Below are 18,401 nucleotides of genomic sequence, written 5' to 3' on the forward strand. Positions count from 1 at the left end.
TGGTCACCAATGGTTGGCGCATGTGCTAACGGGACCAGGGGCCTGGACGGTTGTTAGATAATCGTCCAGAAACTTTTCATGGCAAAGATTAGATGGGCCCATCATCAACGGCCAAAAATATGGGGAACAAAATGGAGATGAGTGTAGAGGATTGTAGCTTTAATAGAAACTTGACTTTTAACTCCGTTTGGTCTGGCCGTTAAGGCTATGAAAAATTCAAAATCAACTTTTGGTACGATCGGCGGGATTTAAAACTCTTTCAACTTAAAAGAGGTGGGAAGAAAATGGCGGTAGTGGGTTTTCTCTGAACACAATACATTGTCGATGCAGCTCCTTCTGTTCTTCTCCTCTCAACAAACTATTTTGCATAACATAGACATAAATCTTTGTTTTCTTCTCTTCCAACTCTTAAATAAACCCTATCAAAATGGGCATCTTGTCTGAGGTGTGCACAAGATAATTGTGAAGATCCGTTGCAGCAACAATACACGCCGATTTAACTTGTGGATGCCTGAGATAGATATTCATCGAGTAACAAATGCATAGCCGAGACTTGTGAGCGGCCCATCTGAAATCCACTACATGGTGAACTTTGTCCAAGGTAAATGCTAATATTATATGTAATTTGATTGTAATAAATGTGTTATCTAGTGAAGCATGATTTGAAAATTATAAGAAGTATGTCATTATCCTTTTACAGAGAATGATTAACTTGTACAATAAAGATCCCGTATAGAGTTTCAAAAAATGAATGAGGATGTGTACAAATAAAATAACATAAGCGTAAAAACAATTTAACAATGTGCCCAACTTAAATAACTACACAAACAGTACAAAAGACGATGTATAGATTTTGAGAACTCTGTCGAACCTTACGCTATATAAAAGTGTATTTTACATACATGCATTTGTTATGTTACAAGTTGATATAAAGGGTGTACACATTGTTATAAAGTGTGTACATATGATTGTAAAGTATGTAAATACTGATATTATACACAAATTGGTTATAATATTTGTTTGAAATGTATATATTATATAGTGAAATATGCTTTGCAAATTATTAGAGTTATGTGATTACCTATTACAGAGAAGATACATATCCAGAAAAATTATTTTACAAAATGTTGTAAAGTGTGTGCACCTTGTTATACAGTATGTACGTATGTGAATACAAATAATTAAGTGCTTATGATGTGAATAAGGAATTAAAAAATAAATATAATAGTTTGTCCTGAAAAACAATAGCAAAAAATGCTTTTGTCGAATACAACACAATGGAGGAAGCATTGTGTCTTAAGATCGGCATGGAGTTACATGTTGTTGTTTTATGTGTACAAACTGATATATATGTTGTACGCATTGATTGATACCATGTACCACTGATTACTTTGTTTTGAAATATCGTTATTGCATTTGGACACATGATTGCACTTTTGGATAAAATTTTTTACAGATTATTAATTTATTTGCTCACATTTATTTTTTAAATCGTACAAGTTACAATTATTTATCACCCGTTGTTTAGTTTTGACATCATATTATTATTCTGGTGCACGGTGTATTTTATCTTGTACACACTACAAAAAGACCTTTCCAAATCTGTTGCATAGTTACTTCAATTTAATGCATTGGTTATGTGTTATATTCATAGTAGCCCATAAGTTTGTAGTATAACTTTACAATGTATTCATTTATGGTCACGTATGTACTGAATTTTGATTTTTGTTTAGACTAATTTCGATTGATTTTTGTTTACATATTGTTAATCCAGTTGAACACGTTGTTATACATTATGTACACATTTGTATCATAATTTTCATACATCATAGCATCTTAAATTCTGGACACAGTATGTATTTAGTTTTTACCTGTAGTTATTTTGTTGTTATACACAGTGTTAGTATGACTTTGCAACTAATGTAATGTGCTACTCGTGATAACAGTCATTCAGTGAATCAAATTTTGGATCATTCCCAATTATTCACTCAGATATGCAGTCTTGTAGGATGGTAAGTGAGATATTGCACTTGTGTGGATAATCAAGATTTTGGACAAATTTACAGTATCTTATTCAATACAATACTAAAATCTAGCACGGTGAACCTGGAATCACTCCTCAAATACTGGCTGCTCATAATATTCATATTCAAGATCGTAACAATCTCCCACTTTTGATTCCTAACGATCCTGTGAGCAAGACAAAGTACAACTCATTCACCGAATTCTTAATGGTCAGTAATTCTTTAAAAAAATTTATTTGAAGTTATTATTTAGAATTATTCTAACCTTGCTACAAGACTATTGTAGGGCATGCTTTTATGAACACTGAATATTTGATTTAAATAATTTATTGCTTGTTTCAATGATTGCCAGACCCCCATTGTGGCTTCTGTCGAAAGGTCAAAGAGCAGTACTCCCATACATGGAGGAGGGGCTGGAACGGTTGTCTGACAACTATTCCGGAAGGTTCACAGCCATGATTAGGCCAAAAAAAATTTGTGCGGCTCAGATCACTCCTTGTAACTCGATTTTCACGCCATGTGGGACCCATAAAAATATTGTTCTAGTATTACTCACTGTTGTTCTATTGTTATTTTTTGTACAGATGATGTTACACTGTGTGCAAATAGTGTTACACCTTCCGGAACGGGTTGCTCTGACAACCGTTCCAGCCCCGGATCCTCCCATACATATAAGCGACGAAGAAGTGCAACTACTTACGATATAAATGGATAGAAGCTAATTGCCTTCCCTGAATATGTATGCTAAGATGATGTATGTTGTGACCCTTTTGGAACTGGATTGGAACAATGTAATACTAAAATAATTGTTTTCTTTTTATATTAGATATTCTTTTTCCAATGATGTTAACAGCGACAATGGACATTATGCCATTGTCAAAATTGCAATTCCTAAGTAAACAATCAATTACCATCAATTGAATAATGAATATTATGCCATTATCTAATGAAAGAAACTCCTAAATAACCAGAAAATCAACAATTGAATAATCATACTTACAATTTGTTCTTTACCATGTACACTATACACAGGTGAATGAACACTCTGTTTTTTTACCATGCTATGGGTTTGTAAACTATAATAAGTAATATGTACAAGAAAAATATCAAACTGTGAAGGCTCAAGCTTATTGAGCATCGTCTGGCAGGTCCCTCAATATATTTTAATAGGTGCTTCAGAAGTTTTCATGTACGTAGGCCAACTGGAGTTCTTTAACGATCAAGCTCCTGATGGACTTAAAAGCTTTGGTAGTGCACTTTGCATGACCTCAATTTCCCTAGAAAACTATGTTAGCAGTCTTTTCTATTGAGCATGGTCATGAGAATATCTGCCAGAGATGACATGCCTGGTCGGATCCCAATAAACCTTAACAATGGTCATTTAGACAGGTTTTACTTCCTCTTGGCTGGTCTAACCATAACAGATTTGGCAGTCTACATGGCCTATGCTAAGTGGTACAAGAGTGTCAAGATTGAAGGGAAGTATGTGGAAGACACCGAGAAAGAGGACTGTGGAGTTTGATACCAGTGACAAATATAATGCCTTACAGGCATTCAATGGTAAAATTATCTAAATAAGACTGGGAAATTGTGGTTGCAACAGAAGTTTTGTTCAAATTTAAAATAAAACTACCTGAATTTTATTCCTCCACTAGATTATGAGTTAAGAATTTTTAACAATCACACACTTTTCATGACTTATGTACTGGCCTTAAGTTATGCAAGACCGCATGGTCCAATTGATTTTTTCATGATGCAAATTGCGAATAAAAACAAACTCTACATAGGCGAAGAGAGATGAGAAGTAGATGAATTGCAACTAACTCCAATTTGATGGCAAATACTATTCAGTCAAGACAAATGAAGATGAGATACAAACTTTGCTCTTGCAAAGATTGCAGAAGCACTTCACCAGAGTAAGAAATTCAACCTTAACAAAAAAATCACAAGCATAAGAGACCTACCTGTAAAACAGTCAGCGAGAAGCCAATGCTATAACCACCAGTATCATGTGATGCCTCAGGATCAGGGTTCCATTTGGAATCTCTAACTATGGATTTGGGTGTATTCAAGTCAACCTGCTGGGCAGCTTTTGTCTCAAGAAGCTCTCCAACAATAACATGGCTCTCTGCAATCATAATGATTTGTTCAGAAAATAGTGAAGTAATTACAGGCATTAAATTAAAGAAAAGAGAGGTACTCATATCTAACCAAAAATCCTAAAAACAATTTCCACAATGGAATCAATAAGTTCTTTTGCAGAAGCCTGTGCTGTTCCACTAGGAGACATTAAGAGAAATTACTAGTTCTTTTCTCTTGAAACAATGAACCTCCTCAAAAGGGTTATTTGCTCACATTTATTTTTTAAATCGTACAAGTTACAATTATTTATCACCCGTTGTTTAGTTTTGACATCATGTTAGTTTTCTGGTACACAGTGTATTTTAGTTGGTACACATCACGGCGATCTCTTGATTTAATAGCATTTACATGTTGTTGTTTTATATGTACAAACTGATATATAAGTTGTACACAAACTAACTAAGCTTGCAACCTAAAGAAGAAAATTACAAAAAATAACATTTTTACAAGCATAATTTCAACACTTTTAATTGCTCAGCTGAGCTATCCAGTTCGAAATAAACAAAGCTCCAAAATTTCTTCAATCCATCCCACGAAAACTAATATGAAACTTCAAGACTCACTAAAATAAGAAATTAACTCAAAAATTCCAAAAAATTTTGACCCCAATGACTTAAAAAAATGTAAAGAAATGAAGAGTATCAATGTTGCGGATAAACATTATAAGGGCAACAGAGGAGACAAGGGCATAGGCAGCGCAGAGAGTGTAAAAGATCCCATCTTGCCATTCAACGAATTCGTTGATCTTGTGCCACCAATTGGTCTCGATTAAATCTGAAATCTCCAACTATTGCAACACCCCAGGGCCTTGGATTATGCAGTTTCTCCTCCTCCAAAAAAAACCGTGGGTCTTCCTTAGGAGGAATTCAGGCAATTATTTTGGAAATTAGCAGACAACGGGGAGTAAAATGGGAGTGATTTAGTGGAGTGAAATGGCAATTCTTTTGTGGAGTGATTTTTTGCATTAGCAGACAACGGGGAAAGGGTTTGGGAAATGGGGAAAGTGAAATGGGGATTTCTGATAAAAATGAACTTTTCATTAATAATTTGGGCAGGATAAATTTGTTGTATGCAAACGCCGTTTGACGATGATGCTCCATCCGTTTCCAAAATTTTTATTTTTTAAATTGCCACTCAATAAAACGACGCCGTCTTCTTCAGCTGATATAACTTTGCGACGTGGCTTCGTTTTGGCCGTTGATGATGGGCCATCACATCTTGGCCATGAAAAGTTTCTGGACGGTTGTCAGACAACCGTCCAGGCCCTTGGTCCGTGCTAACGTGATCCTATCAAGTTCTGAGGTTTAGCTGTCAGAGTAGTTGCTGGAGTTTGAAGGGAAAGAGAGAAGTGAGATTGGGAAAGAAGAGTGAAGAAAGGGGAAAGAGGGAGAGCATAACATAACAGAGAGAGAAAGAAGAAAATATCCAATTTGGAAGTTCTACTCAACTATTTTCGGTTACAATGAAAAGGGGTATTTATGCAATTATTTCTAACTAACTACAATTAAGAGACTAACTGTCAACTTAAGTCTAACGACGTCGTTTCACAGCATTTAAACACATGAGCTCAAAACGCACTCTTGTATGAACGAAATGTCACCCCTCTTATTTATGAAGTTCTTGACAATCCCTTCCCCTTAAATGAAGCTTGTCCTCAAGCTTGGAAATCTGGAAATTGTTTGTCAATGAAGTTCTTATCCTCCCATGATGATTCTGACTCCAGCAGATGATTCCATTTCACCAAATATTGAACAATTGGTTGAGAATTTTGCATGGTAGCCCTCCTTTTAAGAACTTTCTCAGGCTTCAACAGACATTGATCAGCTGTATCCAATGCTGGCAAAGAAGGTTCAATAGGTTGAGTGTTTCCAATCTTCTTTTTCAGCAAAGAGACATGGAATACAGGGTAGATTCGAGCTCCTTCCAGTAGCAGTAATTTGTAGGCCATTGCTTCCACCTTTGCGATAACTTGGAATGGTCCAAAATACATAGCAGTTAGTTTCAAACTCTTTCGAATGGCTACTGTTTGCTGCCTATAGGGTTGCAATTTGAGGAATACCCAGTCGCCTACTTGTAGAGTACGTTCAGTCCTATGTTTGTCTGCGAAGTAGTTCATGCGATTCTGAGCTTTGGCTAAGTTCTCTTTGATGAGGGATATGACTTGGAGCCTATCCTGTACCATGTTAGCTACAGCAGGTATGACACTATCATGGAAAGGTCCTACAGGGATGTGGTTTGATTTGTATCCATATAGTGCTTCAAATGGAGTGACTTGCAGGCTGGTATGGAAATTAGTGTTATACCAGAGTTCAGCTGTAGGTAACCAGCTACTACAGTGTGTAGGGTGCTCACTGCACATACATCCGAGGTAATTCTCCAAACACTAGTTTACTCTTTCGCTTTGACCATAAGATTGAGGGTGGTAGGATGAACTGTAATGCAAGCTTATCCCTAACATGTAGAACAATTCCTGCCAAAATCTACTAATGAAGATTTTATCTCTGTCAGAAATGGTAGGCCATGTAGCTTATATATATTGTCAAGGAAAACCTGAGCTATTTGTTGTGCTGTATATGGATGTGTGAGCCTTATGAAATGATTGAACTTGGTTAATCGATCCACAACCACCAAAATAGTATCAAAACCATGAGATAAGGGAAGCTGCTCAATGAAATCCATGGATATGTGTGACCAAGCCTGTTGAGAAACTGGGATAGGTTGCAACAGTCCAGGGTAAGGGACATTTTCATGTTCGTTTTTCTGACAAACATCACAAGATCGTACAAACTAAATGACATCCCTTTTAATTCTAGGCTAGTGGAATAGAGTTTGTGTCATGTGCAAGCATCCCCTCTGACCAGAAGGCTCTCCAACTGCTGAATCATGTGGGGCTCTGATCAGGTTATCTCTGATGTTATTGGCAGACCCCACGTATAATTTTCCTTTGAATTTAAGCACCCATTTGTCCAGTTGATAATCTGGATCTGCATTGGGATCTATTAGCAACTGAGTTATTTTCTATTGAGCTTCTGCATCCCTATTGTAGCTCCCAATAAGCTCTTACATCCAAGCTGGTTGTACTGTGGAAAGGGCACACATGTAGTGTGTTATGGCATTGCTATCTCTAACTTCTTCTATTTTTCTTCTGGATAGAGCATCAGCCACCCCATTGTTTGAACCTTTCTTATACTGTATCTCATAGTCTAATCCTAATAATTTGGTGGGCCACTTCTGTTGCAGTAGATGTGTAAGCCTCTGCTCCAACAGGTACTTGAGAGCCTGATGATCAGTCCTAATGACAAAATGATGGCCAACCAGGTAGTGCTTCCATTTGGTCACAGCCAGCACCAAGACATAAAGCTCCTTTTCATACACAGATAGCCCCAGGTTCTGAGTTGATAAAGCCTTGCTAAGGAATGCTATAGGATGTCCTTGTTGCATTAAATTGCCCAATGCCTACCCCACAGGCATCAGTTTCTATTACAAAGAGAAGTTCAAAGTCTGGCATGGTTAGTACTGGTGAAGTAGTCATAGCTTTTTTGAGGTCCTCAAAAGCTATCTGAACATTATGGTTCCATATAAAACACTTCTTCTTCAATAGTTGAGTCAAAGGCTTACAAATCACCCCATACCCCTTGATGAACCTCATGTAGTACCCAGTCAGTCCTAGAAAACCTCTCAATTCCTTGACTGTGCTAGGGGTAGGCCAAGTCCTTATGCATTCTATCTTAGCTGAGTCCATACTTACCCTAGCATCAGAGATCACATGACCTAAGTATTCTATGGATGTTTGAGCAAAAGAGCATTTGGATCTCTTGCAGTAAAGTTGGTTATCAGCCAAACTCTGAGTACAGTTTTTAAGTGTTGTGCATGAAATTCTAAAGTGGGGCTATAAACCAGGATATCATCAAAAAAAAAAAACTAGCACAAACTTCCTCAGAAACGGCTGAAATATCCTGTTCATCAATGCCTGAAAAGTAGCTGGTACATTTGTCAGTCCAAAAGGCATTACCAGGAATTCAAATGTCCATGATGTGTTTGAAAAGCAGTCTTGTGGGTGTCTACTGTCTTAACTCTCAGTTGGTGGTAACCAGCCCTGAGATCTAGTTTGGACATATACTTTGTACCATGTAACTCATCTAGTAATTCATCAATATTGGGGATGGGAAACCTATCTTTGACAGTTAGCTCATTCAGTTTTCTGTAGTCTATACACAACCTCCAGGAATTGTCTTTCTTTATAACTAGCAATACAGGTGAGGCAAAAGGACTTGTATTGTGTATAATGATTCCATTTGTGAACCTGTTAAAAAGTCCTCAATCTGAACCTGTTTTTCAATTTCTGCTTTGTGGGAATGAGGGTACCTGTATGGTTTGAGTTTAAAGGGTTCAGCCCCTAGCTTAAGGATAATCTGATGATCCGTCTCCCTTTCTGGGGGTAGCCCTTTTGGAGTAGCAAACGCCTAAGGGTATTGTTGCAGGACCCTTTCTATTGGCTCTAGAATAATTAACTCTTGATCTCTTTTGAGTTCTGCATGCAGTGTTGCACAATTTCTTTGTTTCTCCTGAATAAAAGATCTGAGATCTTTGCCTCTCACTAGCTCCATTGCAGGTTGATTAATGAAGCCTTCGAGGTGAAGTAGCTCTCCCCTACTACTAAGAGCAATGCTGCGAGAGTGAAAGTCGAAAGTAATAGGATTGAATTGACATATCCAACCTATACCCAAGATGATATCCCATCCTTCCAACTCCATTACCTTCAGATCAAACTGGAACTGGTAATCTTGTATCAACCACACCACCTTAGGACAAATTGCTCCACTGGTTATGTCAGTTCCATCTGCCAAGGTCACAATGAAGGGATTTATAGCTTGATGGGGCAGATGCAACAGATTAACAAGCCTATGATGAATAAAGCTATCAGAGCTTCCTATGTCAACTAGGATCTTAACTGGCAAGCCTCTCATATTACCCACCAACATAATTGACTTTCTCTTTATAGCACTAACAAAGCATTCAAGGACACCTCTGCAAGTTCACCCAATCTGCCTGTGTGTTCATCTTGCTCCCCTACTGCATCCTCAAAGTCAGCCTCTTCCTTCTCCTCAATACCCAAACAGTTCAGGTTCCCTGATTTACACTGATGCCCAATTCCAAACTTCTCTCCAAACATGTAGTACAAATTGTGTTTACATCTGTACTGCAATTCTTCAGCTGAGATCCTCCCAATCTCCTTGTGTACATACTCATTCTTCTTGGTATTAGGGGTAATTGCAGGAAGCTTGTATGAGTTGGAATGGCTCTGACTATTGGCATGATTCTTATACATTCCAAATTTAGGTTCTACTGCAACTTTCCCAGATGGTTTAGATTGTTTAGACTGAATTTCCAAGGCATATTCCTGTAATTCAGCCACTTCAAAGGCCTTTGGCAGGGACTGTGGTTTGAACATCTTCACCATAGGTTTGATTTCATCCTTTAGGCCACTAATAAAACTGGAAACGAAATATGACTCATCTAGTCTGGGGTTCCTGGTGGGCATTAGTGTTTTTAGTTCTTCAAATTTTTCCTCATATTCCTCGACTGTCCCTTTTTTGTTGTAGTTTATTAAACTCCTCCACTATGTCAAGGGATCCTTTTCCAGAAAACCTTTCGCACAACAGTTCACTAAATTCTTCCCAGGACAACCCAGGCCTGGCTAGTTTCACTCCTTGGAACCAATTATCAGCTTTTCCCTCCAAAAACATTTCAACCAGATCTACTTTCTGGTTCGCTAGTATTTGATGATTCAGAAAATACTTTTGACATGTCCTCAACCATTCCCTAGGTTTAACAGAAGAAAACATAGGTAGCTCCAATCTTGGCAAATTAGGTACGAACATTTTACCTCTGTCTCATGTTGGTGGCCTAGCAGCTCGGTTGGGGTCATCAGTCTCAAATGTGCGGGAGGGGTTGGCAGAAGTGGTTCTGGTGCCTCTCCTTCACTATCCTGAAGTCCTTTCTCCTTCATCATTACCTTCAGTAGTGTGTTGAACTTTTGGTCCATCTTGTTGAATTTCTGATCCAGATTCCCCACTATTGTCTCCAACCTGGAGTTATTCTGCTCCATTTCATCATGCAATTTTTGCTGCAACTCATTCTGACCAAAGCTTGAAGCGCGGCCATGGTTTCTGCCATTTCTTGTATTCTACTCTCCTTCTTCTTAAGTTGATCCTCCAGTGATCGATATCTAGTATTTTCCGCCATGGAAATGTCTCAGCAGCCAAGGATCGGCTGCTTTGATACCAAAAGTCAGGTTCTGGGGTTTAGCCGCCGGGGTTTCAAGGGAAAGACAGAAGGGAGACTGGGAAAGAAAAGTGAAGAAAGGGGAAAAAGAGAGAGCATAACCGAAAGGAGAGAGAAGAAGAAAATATCCAATTTGGAAGTTTTACTCAATTGTTTTCAGTTATAATGAAAAGGGGTATTTATGCAATTATTTCTAACTAACTACAATTAAGAGACTAACTGTCAACTTAAGTCTAACGACGTAGTTTCACAACATCTAAACACCTGAGCTCAAAACACACTCTTTTATGAACAAAACGACCCCTCTTATTTATGAAGTTCCTGACAGATCCCTAATGCCTAAACCAAAACAATGTGGTCCCCAAGATTTTCTATCTTTAGTTTATATTTAAAACACCTAACAGAAAGTCATGATTGCTAACGGTCAAAATAAGTTGCTGTTAGTCAAAAATTTTGATCTTACATTTTTTAAGCCGGTGTTAGTCAACAGTCTTTGACTTTACATGTTTGGTGCCTAATATTTGAAGTTTTGATCAATATGGTACTTTGTATTTCAAATAGTCATATGTAAGGCTCTCAAATGAACTAAAATGTAAATTAAATTAAAATTATGAAAATGCATTCTCAAATCTTTATAAAAATCCTTAAGGGCACTGTACAATAACACAACAATATCCTTTAATCTGAAGAGCATCTCTTTGTTAAATTAATTACAATCAAATAAAAATGCACACATAATATTTAAAAAGAAAATTTGTGGAAGAAGAGGAGGATCTTAATTTTAATGCATAACTTTATTCTAAATAGAATTACACAAAATTTTGCATGACTTCTTGGTGTAGGCTTCAAATGATTGTGGTTTAGAGTTGTGACTACAATAACTAGTAAAGGAAAGTATCAATATTAAGTGCTCATATGAATTTTGGAAAAACTTCTTGTTGTTATTTTCTTTTCTTTTCCTCTTATTAAAATGTAATATTCCAAAAATAGAGTTTTAATGCATTTATACTTATGTTCATGCACATAGATAATTTCATTAAATAATTGAAACTGTTATGTAAAATATTTATTTCATTTAAAACTTAGTTGATTACCTGTTGAAATGCCAAAGAACAATTGTTGAATGATTAACTTCATTATCAATATAAGTTAAAAAAATGATAAAATTCATTACCAATTAATTATTCATGAAAATTAGATGTATTTATCAAAATTGAAACTAAGTGTGCAAAAAAGAATAAACATATAAGGAATGAGTAGAATGAATACATCAAATAAATAAATTTAAAAAATGAGAGAGAAAACTAAGTTTATTTAGCTTTGTCATGTTTTTTATTATTAAAAATTCTTGTACAAATTTAAAATAATTCAACCCAATCCACACCTAATTTCATCTTGAAACTCTCAAAATTAATATTTGAAACTTAAGGGACTATAATGATTCAAAACACCAAAAATAAAGAACCAAAAATGCAAAACTGTTGACTAATGACTATTTTGATTTTGATCGTTAAGCATTACCAAATTTCTTTCAATTATCCTAAATCTATCTAAAATTAGAAATTTTGGAGACTACATTTCTTTTACTCAAAATATTGGGAGCCACCATGATAACCTTTTAAGGCTTGGTGGGTTGAGAGATCAAGGGTTCAAACTTTATCTCCCACCACTTGCCACTATATGTGGCAGTCACTTTAAGTGGCTTAAATCTGTACGGATGCGCAGTACACCAGCCTGATCTGATGGTAGTTCAGTCCCCGTCGATTCCTCCAATGATCCAGTTGGGCCCTCCCCTTTAGTATAGGCTAAGAAGTGGATGTAAGATAGACAAATGCCGATTGATAAAAAATAATATATATATTGGCAACTTACAGACTAAACATTGGGACCAAAATTGCACTTCTCCAAATTTGATTCACACCACAAAAGTAGAGGCATTGAAGTGTGTTTTTTCCCTTAAAGTTTTAGATAATCTCACCTTATTCCTCATACTTTGAAAACTTACACATCAACTCCTATATGATTCATTAAACATAGAACTACAAGCTGAGTGACTATAAGAATGACGATTTACTTCTCTGGAATGACATGTTCAACTTTTGGTAACTATAGTTAGCCCAAAAGTAAATCCTACTGTCCCACTAGATGATGGTAATGTCTAAGCATATGGAGGAATGGAACGCAGGGCTTCTATCCCACTCTCAGGTTCACAGGTAGTATAGTAATTTCTGGACACTTGCTCGGTAATTAGATTTGATGTAAATTCCATCTGTATCAATATAAATTTCTTTTTAATTTTTTTCCAGTAGGAGAGTGGCGGGACTAAAAGAGCGTAGAAGGGGCGGGGGATTTGAACCTAGAATCCTAATTCCTGAACCTCAACCTTCCTATATCAATATAAATTAACGTTCTTTAAACAAAAATATTAAAAAAAAGCCTAGATGAAGGTAATATCTATGCATATATTTGTAAGATGAAACATGTGCATAAATTACATGACCATGATGAAGGTCTGCGCCATTAGAACAACTATTGGCATGCCATTTTATACACTCTTTTGTAAAATTTAAAGAGAGAGAATTAAAAATAAGAATTCAAGAAGACACCAGAATGTACGCATCCCTTCACTACATTGAAATCCCACCTAGCTGGAGCACCATACACTATTATACATATTTACCAAACTGAAACTCTAGGATTTATCCATACAACAATCAATACACAGACTTTCCAAAGTGAAACTATAAGATTTGTAATTCCATTATCTTGAAAAGTAGGACCTAGGTGATAACAACCTTCTTGGAGAAAACATGCCCAAATATTTAGGAGAAGAAAGGCTGTCAATAGATCTTTCATTATGCATAATATAGTTATCACCATCTTCTCTAGGCATATTTGCACCATTGAACGTACTACACCTTGCCAACTTCCCAAACCATGAGGTCTTCTTTGGTGAGTTATTATGCATGCCATTAATCTTTTCACACAGATATCCTTTCACTACGTGTAACCCTTGCTCCATGACATCCATCGGCGGCGAAACGAGCGGATTTCCTTCAGCTCTCAGCTTCTGAAGCTTCTTTAGACACCCTATAGACTCCGGCAAAGTGGTGATATTATTGTAACTCACATCTAATTCAACAAGGGACAAGAGAAGACCGATGGAATATGGTAAGGTTGCTAGGAAATGGAAATTTTGGCTAACGTTGAGGACTTCGAGGTTGATTAGATTTTCAAGATCTTCAGGAAGAGATCTAAGGCAGTTTAATCTAGCATCAAGAATTTGAAGGCTGGTCAAGTGGGAAGTGGACATGGGGAGGAAGACCAGCTTGTTGCAGTTGACTAAGAGTTTCTTGAGGTTAATCAGTTCAAATCCGATAGTGTCTGGTAGTTGAGTCAGTTTATTGAAATTTGCATTTAGCTCCTCCAGCGATCTGCCATCGACAAGAAAACGTCATTGAATTAAAGTTTGAATGAATCAATTAAATGGATAAATCTTTTATATACTGTCAGTATATACACTTTCAAATTTAGATGTATGATATACATGCAAAATTTAGTATTTAAAAATTTAGATGTCGTGGCATTCACTAAACTTGTCACTGTATGAAATGATCGTAGGAAAAATTAATCCAAATTAAATTGTTGTAGTTTATATTGAATTGGATAGGTCAAGAAGCATGACTAGAAGGTTCGCATTTTGCAATTTGTTCATGTTTTTTAAAGGACATTACGAGTGCATATCCAATTTCATGAAGTATTTAGTCTAGTAAAACATGATTAAAGAGCATATAAGAAATATTGAAGTTAACCCCTTTAACAAGATCGTTTTTTGATAAGGAGAAAACACATGCATGCCTATTAAACCTCTTTTCGGGGCTGCATGTGAATGTTTACATTCGCAATAGGTACTCCGTTTGAGTCATAACTATTTGATTTGCAAGTATAAGCATGCTATTATAGAAAGACAAAAGTACAATTGATTTAAAAAATTCTCTACAACAATGCAACTACTACTGCAATCAGTTTCAATTAAAAGACCAATTTGGCCACCAAAGAATCTTACAGATGATCATAATTTAGATAATTTGACCATTGTTGGAATATTCCGTTGGGTTGTTGTGCTCGAATTTAGGATATATATTTGTTGGTCAACAATTCAATTTTTTTAAATTCAATGTACTGATCGCACAGAAAGGGGGGGAAAAGAAAATGTACTAGTGTAATATGACAGACTAATTCGTGTGCCATCTCATAACACTCAGGCACAATATAATCTCTCTGTCAACTTTGATGGCATAAATTAGTATTTAATGATATTAATTACACTTAAGCTAACACTTAATGACCTATTGGCACAAATTAAAACAATCCTAGCGCAACTTCAGGTAAAAGCATGTTGAGTTCCGAATAAGCTATGAGATACGTGAGATTGTCTAAAGGGAGTAGAATATTTTATTTTTCCAAGGGTCTAGTGCACTTTCTTGCGCATGATTAGTTAAAGAATTTTTAATAGCTTACGGATAAGGTTTGACTAGGAATATACAAAATATATATTATGATGTACATTTGACTTAGAGTCAGTGTACGTAGCGTTAAATTTAGTTGTAGAATTATTAATCATAATTTTGGCTTCCATTGAAAGCAATTGTCGTGGTTTGAAAAGTCGGAAGACTAAAGAATTGTTTAGCAATTTAACCGTTCAAGCAATTTCAAAAAGTAAAAACTTGGAGTAAAAAATCATGTCGTATTTTTTATTTTAATCTTTTTACCCTCCCTCTCCTCCCGCACATTTCTCACTTCGTATTTTCACTTTCGTAAAAAACCATTTCTTCTCCCACATATTTTACTTTCAAAAAGTAAAAACTTTGAGTAAAAAACCATGTCGTATTTTTTATTTTAATCTTTTTACCCTCCCTCTCCTCCCACACATTTCTCACCTCTAAACAGTAAGATCCAAAATTCGAACCTTAAACTTGATAAGAGGGAGTAACAAACCACGTCATATTGAGCATTAAGGCAATTATGTAAAGGGCATGCTGCCAATTAATGCATCCTAATAAATTTTTACTTCTATTTTTTTTTTAAAACTATGTGGACCATGGACTATGACCTTTGATAAAGAGGGAATTAGCAACGTCCGTTAATTGTTGTCTAAAAAGAAAGGAAAAAAAAAAAAAGATTCTTCAACCTCAGCATTTGATGACCATATCATAGCAACTAAAGTGTCCAATGAAGTGGCATGACCAACCTGCAATTTTCAATGGTTCTGGGAAGAGATTGAAGCATGTTGCCAGAAACGTTCAATGTCTTGAGCTTTGATAAGCACCCAATGGAGTTTGGTAGAGACTTGAGTTGATTCGAGTGCACGTCTAACACCATCACGTTTAGTAGTCTGGCTGTTAAAGACTCTGGTATACTCTGCAATCCATGTCAAATTGGATAAGAAAAAACTCAATTTGTGTCAAATTATATTGACCTCTCTAACTTAACTTGATCATATTAAGTTCAATATTCATACCATGAATGTCCTTTATGAATAGTATGATCAACGAATATCATTTACTTTTTCAAAGAATTTCTGAAGTAGGGTCACTTTGGAAAAGAGAATTTAATTATTTTATTAATTAGGAAAACCTAATAAGAGAAGGTCCCTGCTATAGCTTTATATTTTTCTTGTTTTACACTTTCATCAAGTTCTTAAGAATCATGAGCCAACTTATTTTGTATGTATCATTTGTCATAATAACTCCCCAATACGTAGAGAAGGCCTTCATTTGACGGTTGAAATTAAAATCCCAGAACTTGGAAATTCTACGTTTCAATTCTCTTTCCCTTACTCTTCTTCTTAAATTCCGCCTCTTCCCTACTAAAAAAAAAAGAATTTAAAAATTCTCCAATGCACTAGAGTTGTAGAGAAAAAGAAAATAAGTATTCGAACATGTTTATTACAATATTTTGGGAGAGAAAGTTAAAACAATAAATATGAAGAAAGAATGTACTGTAATCAGCATATATACAAACCATTCAAATCTGAGGTTAGTCATTGCATATGCAAGCAAGTGATACTTTAAGAGATACTCTCAACTTATTATCTTTGCTGGAAAACAACTAGTCTAATTTCTTTGATGTTCAAAATTAAATTAAACTTTGGCATATACCATTTTGCCCTTAGTTTAGCTTCTTAGAAGCTAAAAAACCAAGTGGTGAGCAACTGAGAGCTGCCTTTGGATTAAAAAACTACTTAAAATTTGCATGACACAATTCTGGGTGATTTCTACAAAGCATGTTAGGAAAACAACCAACCCAAAATACACAATATTCCAACTGTTCTTCCTACAATAATCCCAAAAGAAGAAAAGGCTAAAAAAAAAAACCCAAAGTTTCATTATAAACGTAACTTAGCTAGGCCTAAAGGCCTCCATCTTGAAAAGAAACTTAAAAAAAAAAAATTGAAACAGCAATAAACCATCAAATGGACTCTTTCCCTGCCATTCCCAATCATAAACTGATGCACCAAGGTTCACCCATAGATATCATGTATAGGAGTAGGAACCATGTGTAACTAAAAGTTTCTTATTCCTCTTAATTTCATGCTTTCTATTTCCTAATTTCCCTTATTTCTTTCTCATCCTTTCTAAGAATTTTTCCCACCAAAAGAAAAAGTACCCCAGTCACGGTAAAAGAAGAGAACACAAAACGCACACAAAAATGGAATGAAAAAGTATATATTTACGCACGACAAAATAGTGAAAATACACATACATATAGAAAAAAAAAACTTTATACTAGTTTGACATAGCACCTGTAGATCATTGTTGGAGAGATCTAATTTGCAGATGAACCTTGTATTGATAGAAGGATCCGGCATAGATTTCAAAGCCATGCCACTCATATCCACTATCTCAAGAATTACTTCTTCTTCTTCTTTGGCTGATCTTGTCCTTTCCACCCTCTTCTTTTGATCCATCCTCATCACTTGTCTGTGGTGCTGCTCTTGGTGCAACATCTATACTTGCCCGGCCCCCCCTAATGTTCCACCATCCACAACTCACAATGAACAAAGAAAAAAACGACGCACAACACACAGTGAAGAGAGAAAGAAACTAGAAATCATGTGTTTGTTAAAAACATACTAAAAATCACATGGTATAAATAGTAAGCCGAGGAAAGTGCAAACTACTTGTACGGATGAGCAGGACGCGAGTGCATGACGACGACGTTTCGTTATATTTTTGTTTTATGCGAAGTACAGGTCCGTATGTAGCGTAAATAATCCACCACCTAAAGCATAAGAAAAGTCAACCATCATTTGTAGCAATCATATAAGGCTGCCCGCAAGTTGCGGTCATCCCGGGCATTATCTAAGGTTTTGGACTAAATCCTACTCTCTTTTTTTTCTTTTTTATTTTGGCCAAAAAATTTAATATTGCATGTTGATCACACTTTGGTGACGTTGAAACTTTAATATTGGGAATTGCATTATTGAATTTGACCTTAGAACTTGGGTGTGATTATATTTACAAGGAGCATAAATTGATTATTGAATTTCTTTGACTTTGAAACATGGAAGTTGGTACGGATTTACGGACCGAGGAAGTTCTTATTTTGATATTAAATTATTTTGGTAAATAAGGACAATAATTAAAATGGGTCTTGGAACTCATACTTCTTTTTTTTCTTTTTCATTTTTTTCATTCTTCTCTTTTCCCTTTTTTTTTGTATTTGATTGAAGAAGTTTTTAATACATACCCAAAAGAAAAGTTCTAAGCTCTTTTTTACATGGTCATCAACAAAGAAAGAATCATGGAGGAAGTTGCGTTGGCAACCAATAAAAGTTAACATTTCAATGAAACTACTGATATAAAATGCAAGCATTTTGGCCACTATTTTCTGTGGATTTTATTCGGACTTGTAGTGTTAATATGAAAAAAATTCCATTCAGTTTGC

At 35.8% G+C, this 18,401-nt stretch overlaps 2 protein-coding genes across 2 annotated transcripts; both read right to left on the reverse strand.

Annotated features, from left to right (window-relative positions):
- Window positions 1–5,820: 5,820 nt before the first annotated feature.
- Window positions 5,821–9,133, reverse strand: LOC140009913 (uncharacterized). The gene is made up of 5 exons (XM_072056253.1): window positions 8,679–9,133; window positions 8,179–8,469; window positions 7,627–7,915; window positions 7,231–7,529; window positions 5,821–6,445 (listed from the first exon to the last, which is right to left on the reverse strand). Exons 1-5 carry the CDS (start codon window positions 9,131–9,133, stop codon window positions 5,821–5,823), a joined length of 1,959 nt encoding a protein of 652 aa, XP_071912354.1.
- Window positions 9,134–12,893: 3,760 nt separating this feature from the next.
- Window positions 12,894–17,614, reverse strand: LOC113691882 (plant intracellular Ras-group-related LRR protein 6-like). Its single transcript, XM_027210209.2, has 3 exons — window positions 17,257–17,614; window positions 15,703–15,872; window positions 12,894–13,885 (listed from the first exon to the last, which is right to left on the reverse strand). The coding sequence occupies exons 1-3, from the start codon at window positions 17,458–17,460 to the stop codon at window positions 13,213–13,215; spliced, it is 1,047 nt and encodes a 348-aa protein (XP_027066010.1). The 5' UTR covers window positions 17,461–17,614; the 3' UTR covers window positions 12,894–13,212.
- Between the last annotated feature and the right edge of the window lie 787 nt (window positions 17,615–18,401).

This window comes from Coffea arabica, chromosome 6e, assembly GCF_036785885.1.
Source record: "Coffea arabica cultivar ET-39 chromosome 6e, Coffea Arabica ET-39 HiFi, whole genome shotgun sequence".
Lineage (NCBI taxonomy): Eukaryota > Viridiplantae > Streptophyta > Magnoliopsida > Gentianales > Rubiaceae > Coffea > Coffea arabica.